The sequence below is a fragment of the Bombyx mori genome, chromosome 25 (genome assembly GCF_030269925.1).
Source record: "Bombyx mori chromosome 25, ASM3026992v2".
Taxonomy (NCBI): domain Eukaryota; kingdom Metazoa; phylum Arthropoda; class Insecta; order Lepidoptera; family Bombycidae; genus Bombyx; species Bombyx mori.
Genome location: NC_085131.1, coordinates 12,794,782 through 12,818,762, shown reverse-complemented (window position 1 = coordinate 12,818,762; position 23,981 = coordinate 12,794,782). Strand labels below are relative to the sequence as shown.

The following is a 23,981-nucleotide window of genomic DNA, read 5'->3' as shown; positions in this document are numbered from 1 at the left end:
CTTCGAAGGGTGGCCGGCAAGAGACGGATGAGGAGAGCCAAAGACAGGGCTATGTCCAGCAGTGGCCGGCTGTGAGCTGGTGATGATGATGATGATGATGATTCAAATATGCAAATAGAACATACGAAAAGAATAAATAGGCAAACGGGCGGACTATTACTTTAAAGATTTGCCTCTTTTTTCCGCTTCCCTTCAAAATCTTCAAACCCTTCAAAATTACTCGTCTACGGGGCTCCATGTGTTGTCATGGATCTTTCTCTAGTTAATAAACTTATTTGTCTCTTCCTTAGATCCATATATTTAAACCTCTCAGAGCTCAAACAAACATACTGTGACGAGAGTAAAGATTCATATTTGCATATTATATTCTCACCATCATAAGTTGATGATGATGATGAGTCTTGATTTTGAATTGGCTGGCGGTTCCGGGTAAGAGATACGTTTTACAAGGTGGAAGGAATAAATCTGTCATAGTGTCGTTTTTCTTTCTCGTTAATTTTTTTGTATTACTGTCGCTGCAAGTTACGTTTTGTTTTTATCTCATAACTCACGATATAACGATTTTCGCCGCGACCACAGCTTCCCCGAAACCAAACAGACGTTGAAAGTTAAATTACAGTCGTTTTAATATCTTTTTATGAACCACAAATAAAAGACTTTTAGTCTTGTTTCCTTTTTACAAGAATGATTTATCTGACAGTCGTTTTTTCCACGTAGTTGATTTTGGGCGGGAAACTTATTGTTGTTGTGTCAGATGTGTCAAGTATTTTATTATATCACAATAAACATCACAAAATTTGTCGACTTATCGTTATTATTAGTTTATTTGCTTTTTTATTGCATATCTTAGCAAAAAAACGTTAGCTCAACCTGAACCACTACTTTTTGTATTGGAATCATATTTTGATTTATGAAGGGGCGAGCCCCAGTTGCTTTATAAGTAGACTTCTGCATACGAGATGTTGTATGGAGAATGGTCACCGTCCTCGTCGAGCCCTTCGTCACAAGCGACGGGTTGCGACGAAGACGAAGGGTGAGTAAGCCCATATACACAGCCCACTGAGTTTCTCGCCGGATCTTCTCAGTGGGTCGCGTTTCTGATCCGGTGGTAGATTCTGCGAAGCATTGCTCTTGCTAGGGCCAGTGTTAGCAACACTCCCGGTTAGAGCCCCGTGAGCTCACCTGCACGTCCGGGCGTAGCTTAGGCTACCAGCGAATAGATAGGAAAGTACACAGATACGACCTGTGACAATACTAAAAATACATTTTTGTACATTTTGTATAGATTAAAAATAAATCATCTTTGTATATATATTATATTTATTTAATTTTACTTTTTAATAAATAATATCTACGTAGACAGTTTAATGTTGTTGTGCATTTCAGAATAGGTATGAACGCAGCCAGTTATCAATAGATATGTGTGGTAGGACCTCTTGTGAGTCCGCACCACCGCCCCTGTTTCTGCCATGAAGCAGTAATGCGTTTCGGTTTGAAGGGTGGGGCAGCCGTTGTAACTATACTGAGACCTTAGAACTTATATCTCAAGGTGTATGGCGCATTTACGTTGTAGATGTCTATGGGCTCCAGTAACCACTTAACACCAGGTGGGCTGTGAGCTCGTCCACACATCAAAGCAATAAAAAAAAAAAAAAAACCCTCAGTGATCTCAATATAGATGGTCATCACACACCTGGAGAGATGAAGTCGAAGTGTGAACTGTTTTTTTTAACTGTAGGGAGGTATTGCTGTTCGTCCGGAGGTCTTTCCAGTTTCACCAGGGCAGACGGGCCAGCAACGGCTCAGCTAGGAGGGGTGGGATATGCTAACAGCTGCCCGAGCGCCTCCGAAGGAGACCTAACGGCTCAAGGGCAGCCACTTCACGAATGCATCTACAACCGGATCGGAATTGCGACCAGCTGAGAAGATCCGGCTAGAAATTTATCGGGCTTATCAATTGTATTGGGTAATTGCTGTATTTACTACCTGATAGATATAGACACGATGGCGTTACCTAATTGTCCTAGTATGGAAAGACATTTGACAATCGAAAAAACCTTGTCAAAAATATGCCATCTTTAGTAATGTTTTGATCATAAATCTCTATATATAAAAATGAATTGCTGTTAGTCGTGTAGTGTTCGTTAGTCTAGATCAGAGCTTCCCAAACTTATTTTGTCTACTGCCCACTTTAAGAATAAAATATTTTTTAGCGCCCCCATTTTTTCACCTATTAAAAAACCATAACAGCAAGAGCTCAGTCGGTGTCTAAGAGTCCTCCTAGATGAAATTACAAATCGCCTTCCAAGCCACTAACTACACAACACCCCTATTTTTTTTCTGGGTCTCCTACCGCCCCCCTTTAGGCCTGCAGCGCCCACAGGGGGGCGTTATCGCCCACTTTGAGAAAGGATGGTCTAGATAAATATGAAAATGCAAGGAATTAAAAAAAAAACAATTTTGTTTTTCCTTTCAGATATCAGATACTGTATACCCCTCTGGGGAAATTCTAGTCACATAAATAGAGTGTTCATTGCACAAAAGCAATGTGTTCGTGCCATGTGCAATATTCATCCTCTGACTTCTTGTAAACCATTCTTCCAAAAACATAATATTTTAACTGTACCATCCATATATATACAAGAATGTTGTTTGTTTGTTAAAAAGCACCCACAATTATATAAATCGTGTGGCGAGTACTGTCAATTTAATACAAGATACCCTACTAAACTAATGTTACCAAGTATAAATACTCGTTACTACCATACAAACTGTTATCCTATGACTATCAGAATATTTAATAAGATACCAAACAGCATAAGAGATCTTCCACTAACTCAATTTAAAAGAAAATTATATTTATGGCTAATAGACAAGGCTTATTATAGTGTGCAAGAATTTTTAAATGATATGTGTTGTACATAATAAAATATTAGAATAAGAAGTGATAGAATGTAAAAATAGATAGATTTAGTAAATTTTGTGTTATAATTAATATAAAAATAAATTAAATTTTCGCATGCCTAAACAGGCGAAATATATGAAGCTATGTCCTATATCTTGTAAACTATATTTCTGGCGAATAAAGATTTTCTTTCTTTCTTTCTTTCTTTCTTTGATGTGTCCCCCCCGTCGGTCTTTTATTTATCGATTGAGGCACTACGAAGTCTGCCGGGTCATCTAGTTTAAAATAAATGTGTATTATTAATAAACATTTCTGTCTTCTATATCGGCTGTCTAGTAACATAATTGGAACTTAAACAAAATCTAGTGGGTAATGTATGACAACAAAATTTAGAGATAAAAAAAAATGTAAAGTACTATGACATAATTCTCAGTAATGTTTTAATTACGATAACAACATGATAAACTGTTTAGACATAAAATGTTAAAAAAAAAGATAAATTGTCTGTTGATACCCGAAGCTCATATAGGATTACGTCAAAACTTACGTTTCAGACCGGTTCTTTTGCATTTCTTTTTTTTTTTGCAAGTCAATCTGTCGAGAATCAAGTATCAAATTGTTAAGGTACTTTTTATTTTTTTTTACACGAAACAAGTATTAAGAATAAGTAAACGCAAGCCCGCTGAGCTTGTTCCTCGGTGTTTCTCAGGAATATGTTTTTTTTTTAAACCGGTGCTAGAGAGAACATGTTTTGACATTCAATAATTATTAAGACGTTTTTAAGTTGAAATACAAGATATAGATTTTAAGGTGCTGCTATGTTATTTCCAATTTTATATCATTGTTTAAATACGATAATACATCAGTGGGCTCGAGTCTGGGCATGATTATTTTTTTCTGATAGCCCTATTGTGTAAGTCCTACGTACATATATGTATTTTAAGATGATGCTAGTTCAGTGTGCTTAGTGCGAGTTTTTTAACGTTCTTGATCGCGTAAAAGTTAACTCAAATTTGTATGGAGTTGGAACGTTTGCCTACGTTTGCCGCTAGGGGCGCTGTTCCTATTACATACAAATTTGAGTTAACTTTTACGCCATCGAGAACGTTAAAAAACTCGCACTGACCACACAGGATAGATGGGCAAGTTTGGAGGTTTATTTGGGATCTATCGATTTTATTAATTGATTGTAATGCAATCCTTGTATTACAATATTGTAAGATTTAGATATGTGTGAGTCTGCATGAATGTTAATTCGGATTGCTTAAAACTATAAACCATTCGAAATGTCAAAGTGATATGTACACGAAATAGCGAATGCATATGTTGTAGTAATGTGCGTCATTACTGGTGGTAGGACCTCTTGTGAGTCCGCACGGGTAGGTACCACCACCCTGCCTGTTTCTGCCGTGAAGCAGTAGGTAATGAGTTTCGGTTTGAAGGGTGGGGCAGCCGTTGTATGCAGCATACTTGAGACCTTAGAGCTTATATCTCAAGGTGGGTGGCGCATTTATAATACGTTATATATGTCTATGGGCTCCAGTAACCACTTATCACCAGGTGGGCTGTGAGCTTGTCTACCCCTCTAAGCAGTAAAAATAAAGATAAAAAGTTACGTACCCAGATTCACATGAAATCAGTACGCGACCAAGCCACATTCCTACTCGAATGACTCTACCCCATGATCTGCAAGCGAAGTAAATTGTCCCTTCGTAACAAGGTGACACTCTACAAAACTTGCATATGTTCTTGCATGACTTATGCAAGTGTAGCGTTCGCTCACGTTGCCCGTACACACATGAACTCTCTCCAGGTCATCTAATCCCGTTTCTGCAGCATAGCCGTTGGAGCACCGTGGTATCTACGATCACGACGATCTAAATCTAGTACCGATACCTAAGTATCTTAAGGAAGCGTCAGAACGCTACTTTGAAGAAGCGGCGCGACACGATAATCCCCTTATCGTGGCCGTCGCTGATTACTTATCTGACCCAGGCGACGTGGTAACGCAAAGCCGCTGTCGCCCGAAGCATGTCTTGTGGGATCCCCGGATTCACTCTCTGCGCTTTTAGGACCCTCAAGCACTGGTCGCCGTCTTCGTCAAGCTCGTCGATTAGCGAACCAACAAATAGACACAGCCCTCTGAGTTTCTCAACGGATCTTCTCAGTGGGTCGCGAGTCCGATTCGGCGGTAGATTCAGAGAAAGGTTTGCTAGGGTTTGTTAGCAAATTCACTCAGGTTGAGCCCATGAATTCATCTACCCGTCCGGGCGTATCTTAGGCTACCAGCAAATATGAAAGTACACAGATACGACTTGTGACAATACTAAAAATGCATTTTTGTAAATTTTGTATAGATTAAAAATAAATCATCTTTGTATATACATATAATAATATGTATTTATTTTTATTTTCTAATAAATAATATCTACGTAGACAGTTTAATGGCTATTAATTGTGTTATGTTGCTGTGCATTTCAGAATAGGTATGAACGCAGCCAGTTATCAATAGATATGTACATAATTTTAATTGCATTTGAGGATTTTTTTCTTAGTTTAATGATAAAGGAATTTGATAACAGACATGCTTAATAATATGCTGCAGTATTTTTAACATGCTTTTATCATTTTATTGTGTATGTACGTTTGTTTTTAGGTAATAGAATCTTTAAACTTAATTTTCATAGACTTCGAGAAAACCGATTAACTTAAAAAATTGCTAACAATAATTTTAAAACTTCGCTCTAATATTCTGATCCGATATTTAAAAAGATGAAACTCAATTGCGGTTTAGTTTTTTAACTAAATGCATATATTTTTATTAGTTACGAAATATTATTATGTCGACAAAAAGAAAATGCTTACATCATAGCAAATTGATTTACAGCATTTACATAAGCATATAATTCGCAGCAAAAACAAAACGCGCCTAACATTATTATTACTAATGGCAACGATTATAAATATTTTTTAATGACAATTTCTTTTTTTTTTATTTATCTTTTAGGCTGACGACGAGCTTACGGCCTAGAAGGACATAACCAAATTGTTTTTTACCTTTATTGGTATTTTTTGTATCGAATCGAAATTTATTGATTTCATTAATAGAATTGAACCAATTTAATTTGAAACCGTAATTTAAAACCGAAACCCTGCCGAAGTGGGTCATTAAATTTGTCCGCGACATTAACAGTAAGGCTAATGAGTGAATCACCCCGTCGGACGGGTCAAGTTCAACTAGGTTTTATGATTATACCGAGATCAATGTAGAACATGCTTATTTAAAAAGAATACATATAAGAAGAAGAACGGAACGTATGAAAAGAGTGTGAAACGGAGCGTTAGGATGTGAGTGAGAGAAAACGGAAAGAAAGAGAGAAGAGAATGACAGACAGAATCATAGATTATACACTTAATATATTCGAGAGACAGAATGACAGAGAAAAGGAAGATGGCGAGGACGGTTGAAAAATGAGCAAGACGTAATAAAAGTGTTAATTATTAATTATTATTAGAAGAGAAGATTTTGGAACAGCGGAAATTTGATTTTATGCGCTGCGATCCCTATTCTACTTATATGTCTTTATGGTGTTATGAAAATGTAAATTTAGGGCAGCACTACCTCCTTACAGTCGCCCATGACCACGAAAACTGTAAAGTATTTCAAATATTGTAAATCTATAAATATAAAAATGAATTGCTGTTCGTTAGTCTCGCTAAAACTCGAGAACGGCTGGACCGATTTGGCTAATTTTGGTCTTGAATTATTTGTGGAAGTCCAGAGAAGGTTCAAAAGGTATATGAAAATGCTCGGAATTAAATGAAAATCAAAATTTTGTTTTTCCTTTAATGTGTCTCCCGTCGGAAGGATTCCTTTTGTTTGTTTTAAGTTTATTTTATACAAATCTTTAGGTCTTTTATTTATCGATTGAGGCACTAAGAAGTCTGCCGGATTAGCTGGTTGTAAATATAATAAAATGAAAAAAGTAATGGCAGAAATGATAACCGTAAAAGTTGTTTTTTTTTTATTGCTAGATGGGTGGACGAGCTCACAGCCCACCTGGTGTTGAGTGGTTACTGGAGCCCATAGACATCTACGACGTAAATGCGCCACCCACCTTGAGATATAAGTTCTAAGGTCTCAAGTATAGTTACAACGGCTGCCCCACCCTTCAAACCGAAACGCATTACTGCTTCACGGCAGAAATAGGCAGGGCGGTGGTACCTACCCGCGCGGACTCACAAGAGGTCCTACCACCAGTATAATACAGTTTTTAATTAAATTTGCAAAAACCAAAGAAAATGCTCTTCAATAATTAGCAAAAGTATAACTGGAAGTTTTAATTATTGTTAACATTGAAAGAAAATACTAGATAATAGTATTTTGATGTTAGGTACATTTTAATATTTTGTGGATTTTAGAGTAATTCGTTCTTAGTAGTAGTATTAGAGTTTCAGAGGAGTTTTTGAAGGAAACGCGAGGAGCTAAATTTGGCTTAAGCATTTAGCGTCTGTGAAAGTGGACAAGCGTGAAAAAAAAGAGAGATTGGTTGGACGTGGCTTTTTGGGTTTCACCATAAAGTCCGTTGAAGTATCAGTAAATTCCCACCATTGTACTGTGACATTATTGTATATCATATCAGTTCATTACATTTAATATTTAATTTCCCTCCCCCTCGCGTCGTTTCCTTAATGCTGAGGATCGTGACCATCATGTTTAGAAAGGATTAAATTTTTTATTTATGCCTTTCCAGCGTACCTATCATTGGCATGATAAATATATTTAATTATTATAATATTTTTAACACAAATTTCACCAAAGATTCAGCAAATTTAAATAATCAACTTAATTTTCCAAAATAGGTATGTATTTATTTAAACATTAAATTTTTTTAGAAACTTAACATTGGCAACAATGGCATGATAAAAGGTCAATTGCCACACTAAAAAAATATATTAAGAGATTATGAGTTACAAAGTTACATAGTATTTTTGTCGCTAAAATAATAATATGTTTAATGTCACACAAAATATCGATCCAATGACAAGCTTTAGTGTCTGGCGCGTATCTAAAACCCTTATCAGGCTCCGAGGGGAGCTGCGATAACGACGAACACATTGTTGCGGTACTTGCGATAATTTTACTACATACATTCAATTGATATTCAATTAAAAAAAGGTTACGATCTTTTTGATTTTATCTTACGTGTTGAGACTTTCATGTAATGAGACTGCTCATACACGTGATTACTGTAAGAACTTGAGTTACGTGTATGCGATAATATTCTTAATTAGTTACTAACGTAACTGGATTAACGATGTAATTTTATTTTTTTATTTATCTTTTTTTTTCTGCCTTTTATAGTAACCTTAGCGGTAGGCAGCGGCTTGGCTCTGCCCTTGGCATTGCTGAAGTCCATGGGCGACGGTAACCACTCACCATCAGGTGGGCCGTATGCTCTCGTCTGCCTACAAAGGCAATAAATAAAAAAAAAAATAGTAACCTCGAGGGGTTATAGTAGATTCACAGAACTAGTAGGTGATTGTTTCACACTATATCTTCCCTACTATTACAACTAAAATTAATTGAAGCTTTTTCCCCACCTATTGCTAGTAACCTCAAGGGGCTATGCTAGCTTCACCATAGATTATACACTTAATATATTTGAGAGCTTCACCGAGCTTGACTTTGCTGACATCTTTCATACACACCCTCAAATATTAAGTGTATTATCATAGTATGATCTGTGCACACACCTCATTGTGCTCGCCGTATTGCTTTCTTTTTCCCTTTCTTGCAATCTTCTCTCATTCACACTTTGTCGCTCCGTTCCACGCTGTTTTTATATGTTTCGTTCTACGCAGCCAACATTATTTTAAGTCTTATTACTTTGACTTGCGGCTCACTTAATATTGTTAATCAACCCACTTGGACGAGCTCACGGCCCACCTGGTGTAAAGTAATTACCGAAGCCCTTCTAAAACGTAAATGCCGCCACCCACCTTGAGTTAAGAGTTCTAAGGTCTCAGTATAGTTACAACGGCTGCTCCACCCTTGAAACCGAAACGCATTACTACTTCACGGCAGAAATAGGCGGGGTGGTAGTACCGACACGCGCGGACTCAGTTGTCCTACCACCAGTAATCATGCAAATTATAATTTTGCGGGTTTGAATTTTATTACACGATGTTATTCCTTCACCGTGGAAGTCAATCGTAAACATTTGTTGAGTACGTAATGCATTAGAAAATTGGTACCCGCCTGGGATTCGAAAACCAACACGAATTCACCTGACGTCTAATCCTTTAGGCCATGACGACTTCAAAAGATCCCTGCACCCTGCACAGATCATCACTCCACCGAGCCGTAAATAGACGGGGCCGTGGTACCTACCCGTGCGGACTCACAAGAGGTCCTACCACATTCCATAAAATCTCGTCTGCGATTGCTTCTAGATCATTCATTTATTTATTTGCAGCAGGAAATAGCTAGGGCCGTCCTACAAACACAGGCTTGTTGTGCCGATGAGTAGGTTACATAAGATACGAAATTCATCAGGTGTTTGTCTGTGCGCCTGTACAAAAAAATCCCACAAGATGTTCAGAACCTACATATTATACATAGGTTTAAGAAAACTATTAGAACATCTGTGCAATAAAGCTTACTATAAAGTCAATGATTATCTAGAATATTGCACGAAGTGGGAATGAGTTGCTCGCTCCGGGCATTTCAATATTGCAATAATTGTTACGTTATAATACACATTGTAAAAATTAATATAAAAAAAAATGTAATATTAAAAAAAAAACATGCCCGCTGAGTTTCTTGCCAGTTCTCCTCAGGACGGAGGCTAGTTTTTGTGAATTGGTGGTAGTTCTTTTTGACGTTTAACAAGTATGTACTTTCATTTATGTTGAAAATTTTTTTTTTATTTGATTTAATTTGATTGCTTTGGCATTTACCACACGTTCAGAAATTTCGGTTGTTCTATTGTGCACATACAGCCTTATTTAATATTATGTAGAGATTATAGTTTAAGAGTTAGGTCTATTTGTTTCATGCGCACTGCGTAAGACTTAAAAATTTAATAAAGAATGCGACTACGCAGATTGTCGGAAACAAGAGAAAATATTTCAATTAATCGCTTTGTTGGTCTATTAGTTAATGATCCTGATAACGATAGTAGAGTCCGGGTTCGAAGAGCCTTTGATAGTCAATGTCTTCGTTGAAGATATTTGGTATATTATGCTGGTGCTTGTCTCGTATACGTGTTTTAAAAATCCTAAAACACGAAAAAACCATAATCGAATATAGTCATTTACTGGTGGTATATTTACTCGTGGTAGGACGTCTTGTGAGTCCGCACGGGTAGGTACCACCACCCCGCCTAATTTTGCCGTGAAGCAGTAATGCGTTTCGGTTTGAAGGGTGGGGCAGCCGTTGTAACTATACTGAGACCTTAGAACTTATATCTCAAGGTGGGTGGCGCATTTACGTTGTACATGTCTATGGGCTCCAGTAACCACTTAACACCAGATGGGCTGTGAGCTCGTCCACTCACCTAAGCAATAAAAAAAAAATGTAGTTATATATCAGCAATACATTTTTGAGTTTATCGGTAAACAAGATAAACAAAAAATATATCTCGTAGAAATATTTACAAAACGAAATAATTATAGAAATTAAATTAATAATGGTATTTTGAAATTTTTGAATGCCCCAAGCAAACGGATAGGAATATTTATATATTAATACGTGAAGAAAAAACTTTGTATCCCTTTTTACGAAAATTGCGCGGATGGAGGAGTATGAAATTTTCCACACTTATACAGAATATAGAGAAGAAGTGCACAATGCTAATATTTTTTTAAAATAATGCATAAAATATACATTAAATCAATAAAGAAAACATTACACAGCTACATAACATGTATTTGACGCACACACGCATGCATACTATCTATTGTCAAACTTTTGTTCTTGACGTCTGTTGTCAAATTGAGAATAGATTTAAATATTGTTTGTCTTTGTTAATATTTTTTATAATGTAGTCTTGGCGAAATTTGTGATTACAGAAATATAAAATACAATCATAATAGTGTACAAACTTACAATTCCAATTAATTATAGTCGAATTTCGACTACTGCGGGACCTCTAGTTTATTTAAATTGATGTCTGACTATATCGTTAATTATGTACGATTAAGTATAATTTATTTCTCGATGATCTTACTTAAGCTACGCGTAGATAATGAAATTAAATTATGTATTTTATTAAATTGAATCGATTATGGCGTTAAATTATTTGGAAAGTATGTTTTTTTTTTCGAAACACCTATCAAAAGTAACGAAATAGTGTTCTTGACTAGACTTTTTTCTTTTTATTTAAAAAAAAAATATGTGCGAAGCTTTAAAACTCCAAACAAGTGCTCCGTTTGTGATGGTAAGTATTTAAAAAAAAAAAAAGAAATCGATGGTGGCTTTTAGTATTTTCAGCACGTGTCTTTTTACATGAAAAAAATAAACTTAGGTCATCAAAATTAAATATGACTTAGATTTACTGAACAATTTTTCTGTTCTCGTTTGTCATTAAATAGGTTGACATCGTCGTCTGATCATCGTATTTGTAATGTATTGAAAGTTGGATGGATAAATAATGCATGTGTTTCTGTGATAAATTTATTTTCATTTCCGTACAGACATTGCTATCATCCTCTTACTCATTATTTTGCTTCCATTACGTTCGAAATTCAAATTTATGTAAATGTTTGATGCCGTTATGTTTTTTGTAGCAAAGGGCTTACGATAAGATATCTAATCTTACAACAAAATTAATAAACACAAAAATACAACAAAATTAATAAATTAGTAAACAAAATTAATATTTGAATTTAAGATTTTTGAATTTTATTGGAGAAATTGATTTTATATTGTCTTTTACTAGCAGCAGATACAAGCCCACCACAATTTTAGTATTAAGCGGCCAACGAAACCACAGCAAGAATGCTGCCACGACCTTAAAACAAATAAGACTACATTGTATTGGAATAAAACTGTTCTATCCATCCAACATTGTTATAAATAATAATAGTTATTAGTGTTTTAATTTTTTATTATACAAACTACATAATTAATTTTGTTTCAAAACTGTAAATAGAATACGTACCTGTTAAAATACCGTTGCCTAAATACAGAATTAGATAAAAAAAATCGATGCACCTGTGGGCTATCCCCTGTCAATAATCACTCTACTGATCTAGATGTCACAGTTAAACTTATTTAACGTCTAATTTTCGCGCCAAATTAATTTGTGGCAAACGGTAGCTTCGCGCGCACCGCAACAACGACTGAACGACGCGAACACAGACCGATAAACTAAATAACAACCACGTACCTACTAGTACGTGTCGCCTAACTAAATGTACTGGTGGCCGATGACGGTTTCATTGAATCGAAACACGCCATGCGTTTAGACATTAATCTATCTATCTATATATACATAAATGAATTGCTGTTCGTTAGACTCGCTAAAACTCGAGAACGGCTGGACCGATTTGGCTAATTTTGGTCTTGAATTATTTGTGGAAGTCCAGAGTTTGTGGAAGCTTAAAAGGTAGATAAATATGAAAATGCTCGGAATTAAATAAAAATAACAATTTTGTTTTTCCTTTGATGTGTCCCCCGTCGGACGGATTCCTTTTGTTTGTTTTAAGTTTATTTTATACAAAAGTTTAGGTCTTTTATTTATCGATTGAGGCATTACGAAGTCTGCCGGGTCAGCTAGTCTGCATTAATTATTTCTATTATGCAAGCGGCTGCTGTCTAAGCAACATTGTTATAAATTTAGTTGTACCCGTTCCAATGTTTTGTGTTTTAAGCTCCTTGTTCTACTATCTTCTTTTTGTTTTTTTTAAGCTGTTGCATAGCTTCTATCGCGGGCCTTGAGCGCGGCGACTGAATCAAGAAATTCCGTAACGAAAATAACCTGACACCTACTATATAGTCTACTATGTAGCTCGCGTTCAACACATTCACACGTTGCGCTGGTGTAGTGTTTGTGAATAAGCGCGCGGCGTGACGTCGCACTGCATGAGCATAATGAAAAGTCTGCCCAACTCTCTCTCACGCGGTCTAGCTTATGAGTGTGAAGGGGACAGTTAATGTTTTGGTTTTATTAATTTTTATAAATATAGCATGGTCTTATTTTTACTATTGTTTTAATATTAAATTATTATCGTCTAATTGTAATTGCATAAGTTGATAAAAAATGCTTTGCAATAGCTTTACCGCGGCAGTCCCCGAGTGCCACACGTACTTTTTTTTTCTCTACGTCTAGCTCTCGGTCAACTTTTGTTAATTGAACACCGGGGCTTATAAACAGTACAACATGAATATCGCCATCCACTTTAAAATATCGTTCATAGTTTTAATTGTATTGTATAAAGACTCTTCAAACTTGAATGCATAACTGTTTTGCGGTACAAACAAGTACAATGGTGGTACCTACCCGTGCGGGCTCCGAATAGTGCGAGTTTTTTAAAGTTCTCGGTAGCGTAAAAGTTAACTCAAATTTGTATGGAGTTGAAACGTTTGCTTACGTTTGCCGCAAGGGCGCTGTTCCAATTGCTTACAAATTAGGGTTGACTTCTACGCTATCGAGAACGTTAAAAAACTCGCACTAAGCACACTGTTTTCGTGGTAACGGACTGCGTACGTGGACTAACATGATACGCTGGTATTATGCCAGAAAGCATCTCTGGATTGCTAATGTAAACTCTATCAAGTTTCACAATTGAGTGAATGGCAACAGAAGATAGATACATATACCTTTAAGTATTTAAATTAATGTTAAACGCTGTGATTTATTTTTAGGTATTTCATAGAGAGAAGAAAAAAGTATCAATGTATCATATGCCGGCTGATAAAATTCCTTGGTTTTTAGTGAAATGATCAGGACTAAAGTTTGATCCAGCGAGCAGACTGTCTACTATGTTTACAACTTTATTGGTTTTCCTACAGTTCGGTTGGAGTTTTATTGATGGTTGACTGAATACCTGATAGAATATATTATTGTATTTTTAGACTATATTTTATTATATTTAGACAATATTTATTCAATTAAATAACTTAGATTATATAGTCCTTAGGCTTAAAGGCTGCTAAAACCGGTAAACAAAAGTACTTAGTAAGAGAGTACTTAATGGTAGGCAGTGGCTTGGCTAACCATTAATCATCAGGTGGGCCGTATGTCGTCTGCCTACAAGGGCATTAAAAAAAGTGAATCGTAAGCTCGCTTGTACCAGAGTGGAAAAAAAAAAAATTAATGATGATGATTCGGAATATTGATTTTATCACTGTAGCTATCTGGCCAAATCTTAAAAAAAACTAAATCGATTTCATCATAACAGAATACCAATAATTTTATGGTATTCCATACCGAATAGAACAACATTAACCATAGATAATATAACATTACCAGATTCCATTTTTAATGTTGCAAGAAAGAGCAACATGTATATTTGATTTTTTTGCATTTTTTTAAGTAGTTATTTCTGAAATAAACGAATTCGGACAGTAAACCAAATATTTTACCTAAATTTTAAATTGGTTTTTTTTTTTAAAGATAGAAATTATGTTTTCTATGCAATATCAATGCAATACAATGACTTGGTGGATTTGAGTTTGTGGACAGGCAACATTTGAAATGTCTTTTAATTTTGGTGGAAAAAAAGCTCGAGTGGCGTGCGAGCGTTTTCTATCGCTTTTATTAAAATCTCATTAAATACTGTACAAATCTACTAATTAAGTAACCCTATTAAGCTTTAAGCTTGTCGTTAGTTGTATAAAACTATATTTAGTTGTATGAATTTATTATTACTTTGTTAGTACTTAGTCTGTGACAGATCGATTTGTCGCAGAAAATATTCAGGTTATATTGTTAAAAATAACTAATTTTGATAATTAAATTATAAAAATGGAAACAATGGACGTAGCTCAAGAAGGAACATCGACGGTTTCAACGCCTGTTGTGGAAAATGGTGAGTTCTTTAAATGTTTTTCTAAATGACGCCGGTCATTCATGGCGTCGCGGGAACAAAAACGTGCTTGATGTAAAACTAAATTACCGGTATCCAGGACCTGACAAGAATGTTACTGCCGAAGAAATGACGTCGAGGGATTATTATTTCGACTCATATGCACATTTCGGCATCCACGAGGAAATGTTAAAAGATGAAGTCCGCACTCTCACCTACAAAAATGCCATGTACCACAATAAGCATTTATTTCAAGGAAAGGTATGTACTTGGTTAGCGTTTCTGTCATTTTACTACAAAAAGCTTAATGTATTATCTACCAATGAATAGTGGCTAAGTAATCTTTTCTTTTGTCTTTGTTCACGTTATAAGTACCTAACTTAGAACTTTATCGGTGTGTTTTATAGTACTTTGTTTTATAACAACCTAAAAAAATTAATCATTTATTAAGATTTAGGTAGATATTGCATTTGGGTAATCTTGAAATCTCACAATCTTTTAGTTCTCTGAATTCTTTGACTGTGATTACATTTGTATTGATACATATTATCTGCTTAGTTTATTATAGGTAGTGTAGCATCATAGTAGCAGCATCATGTCAACTTATGATTAATGAACCCCCTTATTTTCATCAATGACAGAATTTTATCTTTGAGATATGAATTAAATCTCACCTGCTTTTTTTTAATTAACCCTTTGCACTCAAGAGATGAGTATCGCTCGCCACATGGTTTAATTACAAATAAAAAGTTCTGTAAGCTCATTGACCCATGCTTACAGTACTTGTACAGTAAAGTATTGCAATATTTTTATAAGGGCAGTGGAAAATTACATTTGAATTGTGATGTTAGAGTAGAATAAAAAATTAACAATAAGTGCAATTGTGGGTCTTGAGTGATAACTATTGAAAACTAGCTGACCCGGCACACTTTTTAGTGCTTCAATCGATAAATGAAAGACCTAAACTTTTGTATAAAATAAACTTAAAACAAACAAAAGGAATCCGTTCGACAGGGGACGCATCTAAGGGAAAATTATTTTTATTTAATTCTGAGAATTTTCAATCTACCTTTTAAACCTTCTCTGGACTTTCACAAATAATTCAAGACCGAAAATAGGCAAATCGGTCGAGCTGGTCTCGAGTTTTAGGGAGACTAACAAACAGCAATTCATTTTTATATATATAGATTCAACAGGCTGAGAATAGTTTGAAGTTTTGAAGAAATAAACAGGCTATAATACTGATAAGTCAAGTATTCTTAATTGTCAAATTGATTTATTGATTTTCACAAAATAAACTATAGAACTGTTAAAAAAGAAACAATTTCAATTCTATGAAATTCAGCATGATCTTTATGCCTCAACAGACAGTCCTCGATATAGGCTGTGGAACTGGGATCCTGTCGATGTTTGCAGCTAAAGCAGGTGCTACCAAGGTCTTAGCGATAGAGTGCTCCAACATTGTTGACTATGCTCGTAAAATTATTGAGGCAAACAGACTCGATGATGTCATTGAGATTATTAAAGGAAAGGTAAGAATAATTTGACATTGTATATAACCAACATCGCATTTGTTATTTCACTAAACTGAAAGGAAAACTGAATAAGTCCCAAATTATGATATGGACTTTGATATCCTAACACCAGTTAGGTTCAGAGCTAATCTGTCTACTGCAAATAAATACCAAATATAAATATGAATTTGTATGTGATAAGTTTTAATCCTAGGTGGAGGAAGTTGAATTACCAGTTGACAAAGTGGACATCATAATATCAGAATGGATGGGCTACTGTCTATTCTATGAGAGTATGCTTGATACGGTGCTATATGCCAGAGATAAGTGGCTCAAGCCAGATGGGATGATGTTTCCAGATAGGTAAGTCTAAAAATACTAGCTTTAAGGGAATAATGATAATTATAAAATGTTCCAACCAAAACGATATTCATAACTTTATATAATTAATTTTCACTTAAAAAGCTCATATTTTGCAAATCCACCATATAAAGCATAGGTGTATGAAAATACTTCTTCTATTAAAAACCTTTGATTTTACTTACATTAATTTTTTGGTAAATTTCTCTTAAAACTGATTTTACAAAATTTGTGTGTACAAAGGGTTAGGGAAGTCAAAAAAGAAGTTTGTATTGGGAATCACTTAGGATAGGTTTTATTTGTAATGTCCGAGACAGCCTGACTTGCTAATTTAAAACTCCTTAGTAAACAATTTATTCATCAGTATTTCTGGATGTCCACAGATGTACATTATTTATATGTGGTATAGAAGATCGGCAATACAAAGATGAGAAGATCAACTGGTGGGATGATGTGTACGGCTTTGACATGTCTTCAATCAGGAAGGTGGCTATATCTGAACCCCTTGTAGATGTGGTTGATGCTAAACAGGTAAATATGTTACAGGAAACTAGGTTTATTGCTCTGAAATAATGCAAAAATAAATGGCAATATGCCGATACTTTCAGCAATTTCTGCCAGTGTCGTGTTATGGCTACACATCGCACATTGTCGAGCTATTTAAACACACTTTATATTATGAAAAGTATCCAATTTTGGCAATAATAATTATACAATTTATTATAATGTTCTCCTGAATCAACTGTCAAGTGCATTTTAAATCTAACATCTGATCTTATTGTTGCCATTTATTTTCTAAGTGACAAGGATTAATAAAAATGTTGATTGTGCCTTAAACTACTATCAGTTAGATCCAGGTAATAAATTCTTGAGTCTATTTATATATATTAAAAATTTTTTTAAATAAAATGTGTATGTGTGTAACAATGATTTGATTATTTTGTCTAATTATTAATTGTTTTGTCAACAGGTTGTCACGAATTCATCCTTATTAAAAGAAATAGATTTATACACAGTCAAGAAAGAGGATCTTAATTTTGAATCAAAATTCCATTTGCATGTGAGTTTTTTATACACAATTAATCACTTAATTTAGGGTTCTGTACATACATTTCAAACATTTAATATTGAGATTTATGATTTTGCGTTTATACATAGTTGTTCTGTCAGTTTTTATAGTACTTATTATTTGAAAAATCGGTGCTTGAATGCTGTATACATTATTTAATGTTTTATGTACGGTTACAACAGGTGTATCTCTCTGAGTCCAAGCTGATTTCAGAATAAGGTTGAGGTAAACATTATCACGGCGCTCTACAGCCGAGCTCGCTTGGTAACAATAAAACAATTATTTGTAAACAGTCTCCACCTTGTTTGATTGTACAAAGCAGTATACCTGAATCAAACATTGATTTCAAACATGAAATATGAGTTTTGGATTATTTACTCCCGTATTGGACGACTTTCCTGCTTATTTTGGTTACAGAGCAATGATCCAAAGGACAGGACAGGACACAATGTAATTGAGACTTGAACTCATGTCTAAGTGAGGGAAATCTTGGAGGTGGCTCATGATCTTGCTTGTCTGAAGCAATAATAAACCAAAGAACTTGTTGTTATTAGATTTTCATATATTGATTCATTGACTGTATAGATAAAATTGTACTCTGTGTTTTCCAGGTCCGTCGGAACGACTTTATCCAAGCCTTAGTGACGTACTTCAACGTTGAGTTCACGAAGTCACACAAACGTCTCGGGTTCAGTACCGCGCCGGACGCTCCCTACACGCACTGGAAGCAGACAGTCTTCTACTTTGATGATTTTATGACGGTTAGTATAACTTTTTAATACGCTTTTATTAGCTTCAGACGTATGTATGTTAGTATGTAACGGAATCTTTGAACATGATTTTGACCCCCTTCAAAACGTCGGATTAACTCGAAATTTGGTATACTTATTAAGGACCGATGACAATGCAATATTAAAAAAAAAAAAAATTGAAAAAAAAAGTTGAAAAAATTGAAATTCAATTAAAAAATTAAAAATTAATAATAGTTTAAAAATACAATAACAAAATACGCTATTATAGAAAATCCAATTAAAAAAAGGAAAATAAATTTTAATAAATTTCCAAAACATATAATGTAGGTAGCTTGAGTTCCACAGTTAAAATGTCACCTTCCTGTGGTCTCAACATTATCTCAACGTCCAGACAATTTCACTGCTCTTCGGGCCAATATAACTTATGTTTGTGTCATTATTTTCAATGAATTTTTTTTTACCCTAAGTTCATTTCAGTATATTACAAGGTGACTATATTACAACTGAAATTGGTTCAATACTCAAATCTGTTGAGAGTGTAGTATCCATTAATCAAGTTATAAAGCTTGTTCATGATTTATATGTCTTGCAAGTTTTCCATTGGAGAATATCTTTTTAGTTCTAGGAGATATATTGTATCAATAGTCACTAGAGGAACAACACAAAATGTTCCAAGTATGCTAGATAATTTATGTAGCATTCCACTAACTACCATTAGTTACATCATACATTGTTCTGTCGACAGGTAAAGAAATTCGAAGAGATAACCGGTACATTCTCGATGCGCCAGAACGCAAGGAACAATCGCGACTTGGACTTTGAGATCGAGATCGACTTCAAGGGGGAACTCTGTCAGGTCAACGAGAAGAATCACTACAGGATGCGCTAGTTTTGATTATTTTAATTTTTTTTTATGAAACAAATTCAAGTATATTTTGTACATGTTACCGTCTAGTAAGATCACTTATATGTATGTTCCGTAGCCGTGACGGATTGACACAATGTCTTCATGTACATGTTTAGTGAGATTAGAATTTTTAATTGGTCGTACAGTATTTTGTTATTGTTGTTCATTAAATTCATATTTGTTACAACAATGTCACCGAGACCAAGAGTCTATCTTGCTTCTCGCATCCTTCTACCATCCAATAGGTAGTCGGTTCGAGACTAGTTCACTGTTTTTTATTGTCTCCACTGTCGTGTAGTTTGAATTATGTTCATGAATACTCACAATTGGTTGCCAAACAAATGTATTTACAATAGTATTGTGATAGCAAATCTGACAGCTGCCTTGAAGTTATCATGTGATAATTAAAAAAAAAATGTGTTTATCAATCGTCATTGTTACCTGCATGCAAGAGAATGCCCTCCGCAGAGCTCGTGGTGTGCTGGAGGAGGTCTCTTCACACACAAACCAGTTTTTTGTTCTGTAAACTGCGGACGTGTACTGTCCGTGTGTGGATAATTCATTAACTGTCCTTGCTGACATATTTATAAGACTAAAAATAAAATACTTTCTTATATATTTGTGTTAATTTAATTACATTTCAAGTACGTCAGCAATGAAGCAGTTAGTCTTGCAAAGTTTCCCTGATAACGTATCTCTCTGCCCTTATCTGTGCACTCTCTTCTAGTTGGGAAAGCACGGCGGCTTCGACAAGATTAAGTGTGATCAATTGTTTCATGTTTTTAATCGAATTAAGCTATAAACCTTTTTGAAGAATTTAATATACATACCACGCTTTCACTTTTAATGAACATTATATCACCAAGGAAATCTGTACTAGTTCATATTTAATTTGATGGCCTGTTTCTAGCATCCCGCCCCAAGCAGTAGAAAGGTCGAAATACGTGTTTTGTAAATGTTGCTTAAATCATTAAAGCTTGCCGGAATAATAGTCTTGGTTCGGGATAAATAAAAAGTTACACCAAACTATATATTACCTGGTACAAGGCGATCCGTTCGCTGTTTTGCTTCGAGTAGTTCCGATTACTGACTGCGTGCCATATCTGCAACGCTTTTATAGTCGATACGACATCCCTAGAGTTATCGAGAACATTTCCTCACAAGTTGAGTATTTTAAATGCGTGCTTCCGTTGTCTGACAATAGATGGCGCTGTACTACCCGAGCGTTCTAGATGTTACAAGATCCTTTGATATTCGTATCTGGTATTCGGCGATAGATGGCGTTACTCTTATCGGCGTTACAATAGTTTGTTATCTTCAGAAGATACTCTTCTGAAGGCATTTAGGATTTTCAATTTTCAGTAATTCTACAGAATTCATCTATATTTATTCAGACTTAAATTTAACATCTATTGATTTCAAATTAGACGATAAAAATGATACTTGCATGTTTTGAAATTAAATTTTTATGTCTAATATTTGACGAACTCGAAAAATGTTTATCACGCACGTCGCTCAGCTTAGATGTCGAAGGTTCGAGATTGGGAATGTAGCATTGAACGATAAAAAAAAATACACATTTTATATTTAAACGCTTGTCAGTATGACATTGGTCTGAACTTTTTGTTGTACAGGAATAAATAAATAAATGTAATAAATAAATATTTACTAACAATCACGCCACGTTAACTGGTCCCGTGATAAGTTCGTAAAGAACTTGTGTTACAGGTACCAGATAACGGATATAAATGTAAGATTTTTATTATACACCTACATATATTTAATATACATCCATAACCCTGGAAAAGACATTTATATTTATCATACAAATATCTTCCCTTGGCGGGATTCGAACCCGCGACCGCCTTCTGTAGTGACCATGTCACTTACCACTACACCAGACGGCCGTTGATGTTTCAAGTATGAAAATAAATCTGAAATTGGAAATAGCACGTTAAGATTGTACTTACAAAAAGCCTTAGTGTAAGCCTTGTGGCGATTCTGCCTATTTTTCTACGTTGTGATGTAATTTTTTTTTTTTAAATAAAAACTTTTTTTTTATGTGAGTTCTTTTCGGAATAGTCGCTGACCACGAAAAAAGTTTATACGTTCCTCGGAAGTTAGTTAGTTTGATTACTTCGTTGCTTTAGTGATAAGTTACCAACGGGTAAGTTACGATAAAAATAATATCGTTTGACAATTGTACTTATTTAAGAAAAGAACACGGAATCTTACTTTAATGTAAGGTTATGAAAGTTGTTACCTATGAAGTTTCGGATGATTATTTGATTTAATCTAATAAAAAAAATATGCTAATTCACAACGATTACTCTGGGTGCTTTATCCCATGACGCGTTTACAGATAACGCGATCGAATGTCCCATAGAGCAAGAGCCCGCGACAGCCAGACCTTCGTTATTTTATAAAAGCTGAAAGATTCTCTGTGTATGTCTCCAACACAGGTAAGAACGACCCGCGATTACAGAGTTTCGATTGTGGTTACTTGGGCAGGTAACAGGCAGTAAAGGTATATAAAATAGTACCTTAAATTCGTTAAAGTATAAAGGTTTCTTTTTTTAATATTTACTCCAGAATATCTTTAGAAATCACGATATCCGTTGCCGGACACTTTTTCCAATTGTTACCCCCTGCCAGACACCCCTAAACTTTAATAAATTTTAATTATACTTTCGTTATACTATAAAAGCTAAATTTTATATATGTTACTTAGGGACTTATAAAAATATGTTACCCCAATAGCCGGACAGTTTTAATGGTTCTTACATCTTGCCAGACACATTGAGAGCCCGCTGTAGGTGCGAGCGCGAGGTAGCAACTGTTCAAGCGGGTGTGAGCGAGATAGAGTGCTTAGTCTAATGTGATCTTTTAAGATATCCAATAAAAAAATTATTTTATTACGTTCATAGCCATATTATAGAAAATAAAAAATGTTATTTTAATATTATAAAGTACAAACAAAATATTACATGTCAAAGAAAAATATTTAATCGTTCTTATAATTTTCCTCATTGTCGTCGATATTGAACTGACAGTCGAGTCGGCCTGAGGGGCCCACGAGGGGGGGGCATAGCTACTACCGTATCCGATTTGAGAGTACGAGCTAAGCGGTAGTAAGACCTTTGAGAGGGCGCAAGTCCTTCTAAGAAATCAGACCATCTGGCATCTCGGACTTCGGCGATGCGAGGCTTTACGTCGCGTTGTAGGGCACGCATTCGAGTACGATTTTCCACTGTAGGATACCTATCGTAGGCGCGGATCGAAGCGTTCTTAGCTCTAAGGAGTTCCCTAATATCGTCGGGCAATTTGAAGCGGTGAAGGAAGTCCTCCGCCACAACTTGCTTCGATGACCTATCTAATGTCGAGGTGATGTGTGACGTTACGATGTCTATGGCTTCAGCGGTATCCTGAGGAGACGGGGTAGAGTCCGGGCTAAACGGGAGCGATGGTGGATCAGATTCAGCCAGGCTAATGCCCAGCGTGTGCCAATCCACCACAGTCCTCGTGACGGGAACGGAATCGGGAGCGTGACCGAGCTTCATAATGACGGGGCGGTGGTCTGAATCTAACTCTAAAACTACTTCGATCGAGTGTAAGCGCAGAGTTACGTTTTTTAATAACGCTATGTCGAGTATATCCGGGCGATGCGCGATATTTAGGGGGTAGTGAGTCGGGGTTAGCGGAGCGATGATATCGAAGGCGAAATCATCGACTAATGCGTCGAGCCGCCTGCCTTTAGGGGTTGTGGTGTGTGAGTTCCACCTGATGTGTTTACAATTTAGGTCGCCCGCCAGAACGACAGAGCTTCCCATGCCGAGTAGCGCCTCGATATCACTGCTTAAAACGGATAAATCCTATAAACGACAGCTGATCCTACAGTGGAAAATCGTACTCGAATGCGTGCCCTACAACGCGACGTAAAGTCTCGCATCGCCGAAGTCCGAGATGCCAGATGGTCTGATTTCTTAGAAGGACTTGCGCCCTCTCAAAGGTCTTACTACCGCTTAGCTCGTACTCTCAAATCGGATACGGTAGTAGCTATGCCCCCCCTCGTGGGCCCCTCAGGCCGACTCGACTGTCAGTTCAATATCGACGACAATGAGGAAAATTATAAGAACGATTAAATATTTTTCTTTGACATGTAATATTTTGTTTGTACTTTATAATATTAAAATAACATTTTTTATTTTCTATAATATGGCTATGAACGTAATAAAATAATTTTTTTATTGGATATCTTAAAAGATCACATTAGACTAAGCACTCTATCTCGCTCACACCCGCTTGAACAGTTGCTACCTCGCGCTCGCACCTACAGCGGGCTCTCAATGTGTCTGGCAAGATGTAAGAACCATTAAAACTGTCCGGCTATTGGGGTAACATATTTTTATAAGTCCCTAAGTAACATATATAAAATTTA

The 23,981-nt window shown here is 35.6% G+C and overlaps 2 protein-coding genes and 1 long non-coding RNA gene across 3 annotated transcripts in view; 2 read left to right on the top strand and 1 right to left on the bottom strand.

The window, feature by feature from the left end:
* The window catches only part of LOC101741708 (b(0,+)-type amino acid transporter 1), a 44,034-nt gene extending 31,640 nt beyond the window's left edge, over positions 1–12,394 (bottom strand). The window contains exon 1 of the mRNA XM_004924039.4: positions 12,073–12,394. The gene's annotated coding sequence lies outside the window, so the exon portion shown is untranslated. The remainder of the gene's footprint in view (positions 1–12,072) is intronic.
* LOC134201445 (uncharacterized) lies at positions 697–3,101 on the top strand. Its single transcript, XR_009976736.1, has 2 exons — positions 697–1,033; positions 1,739–3,101. It is a non-coding gene; the product is annotated as an uncharacterized LOC134201445 (long non-coding RNA).
* Positions 12,395–14,392: 1,998 nt separating the features above from the next.
* On the top strand, positions 14,393–20,159 carry LOC101741423 (protein arginine N-methyltransferase 1). Its single transcript, XM_004924037.5, has 8 exons — positions 14,393–14,944; positions 15,042–15,202; positions 16,309–16,473; positions 16,670–16,818; positions 17,199–17,346; positions 17,786–17,875; positions 18,496–18,645; positions 19,382–20,159. Exons 1-8 carry the CDS (start codon positions 14,881–14,883, stop codon positions 19,523–19,525), a joined length of 1,071 nt encoding a protein of 356 aa, XP_004924094.1. The 5' UTR covers positions 14,393–14,880; the 3' UTR covers positions 19,526–20,159.
* The last annotated feature ends 3,822 nt before the right edge of the window (positions 20,160–23,981 follow it).

What these genes read in the sequence shown, in the direction of transcription:
- LOC101741423 (XM_004924037.5), top strand. Translation starts at nt 14,881, where the DNA reads ATGGAAACAATGGACGTAGCTCAAGAAGGAACATCGACGGTTTCAACG. An exon ending in AACGCCTGTTGTGGAAAATG is followed by an intron (nt 14,945 to 15,041) that starts GTGAGTTCTTTA and finishes ACCGGTATCCAG; the next exon opens with GACCTGACAAGAATGTTACT. An exon ending in AGCATTTATTTCAAGGAAAG is followed by an intron (nt 15,203 to 16,308) that starts GTATGTACTTGG and finishes ATGCCTCAACAG; the next exon opens with ACAGTCCTCGATATAGGCTG.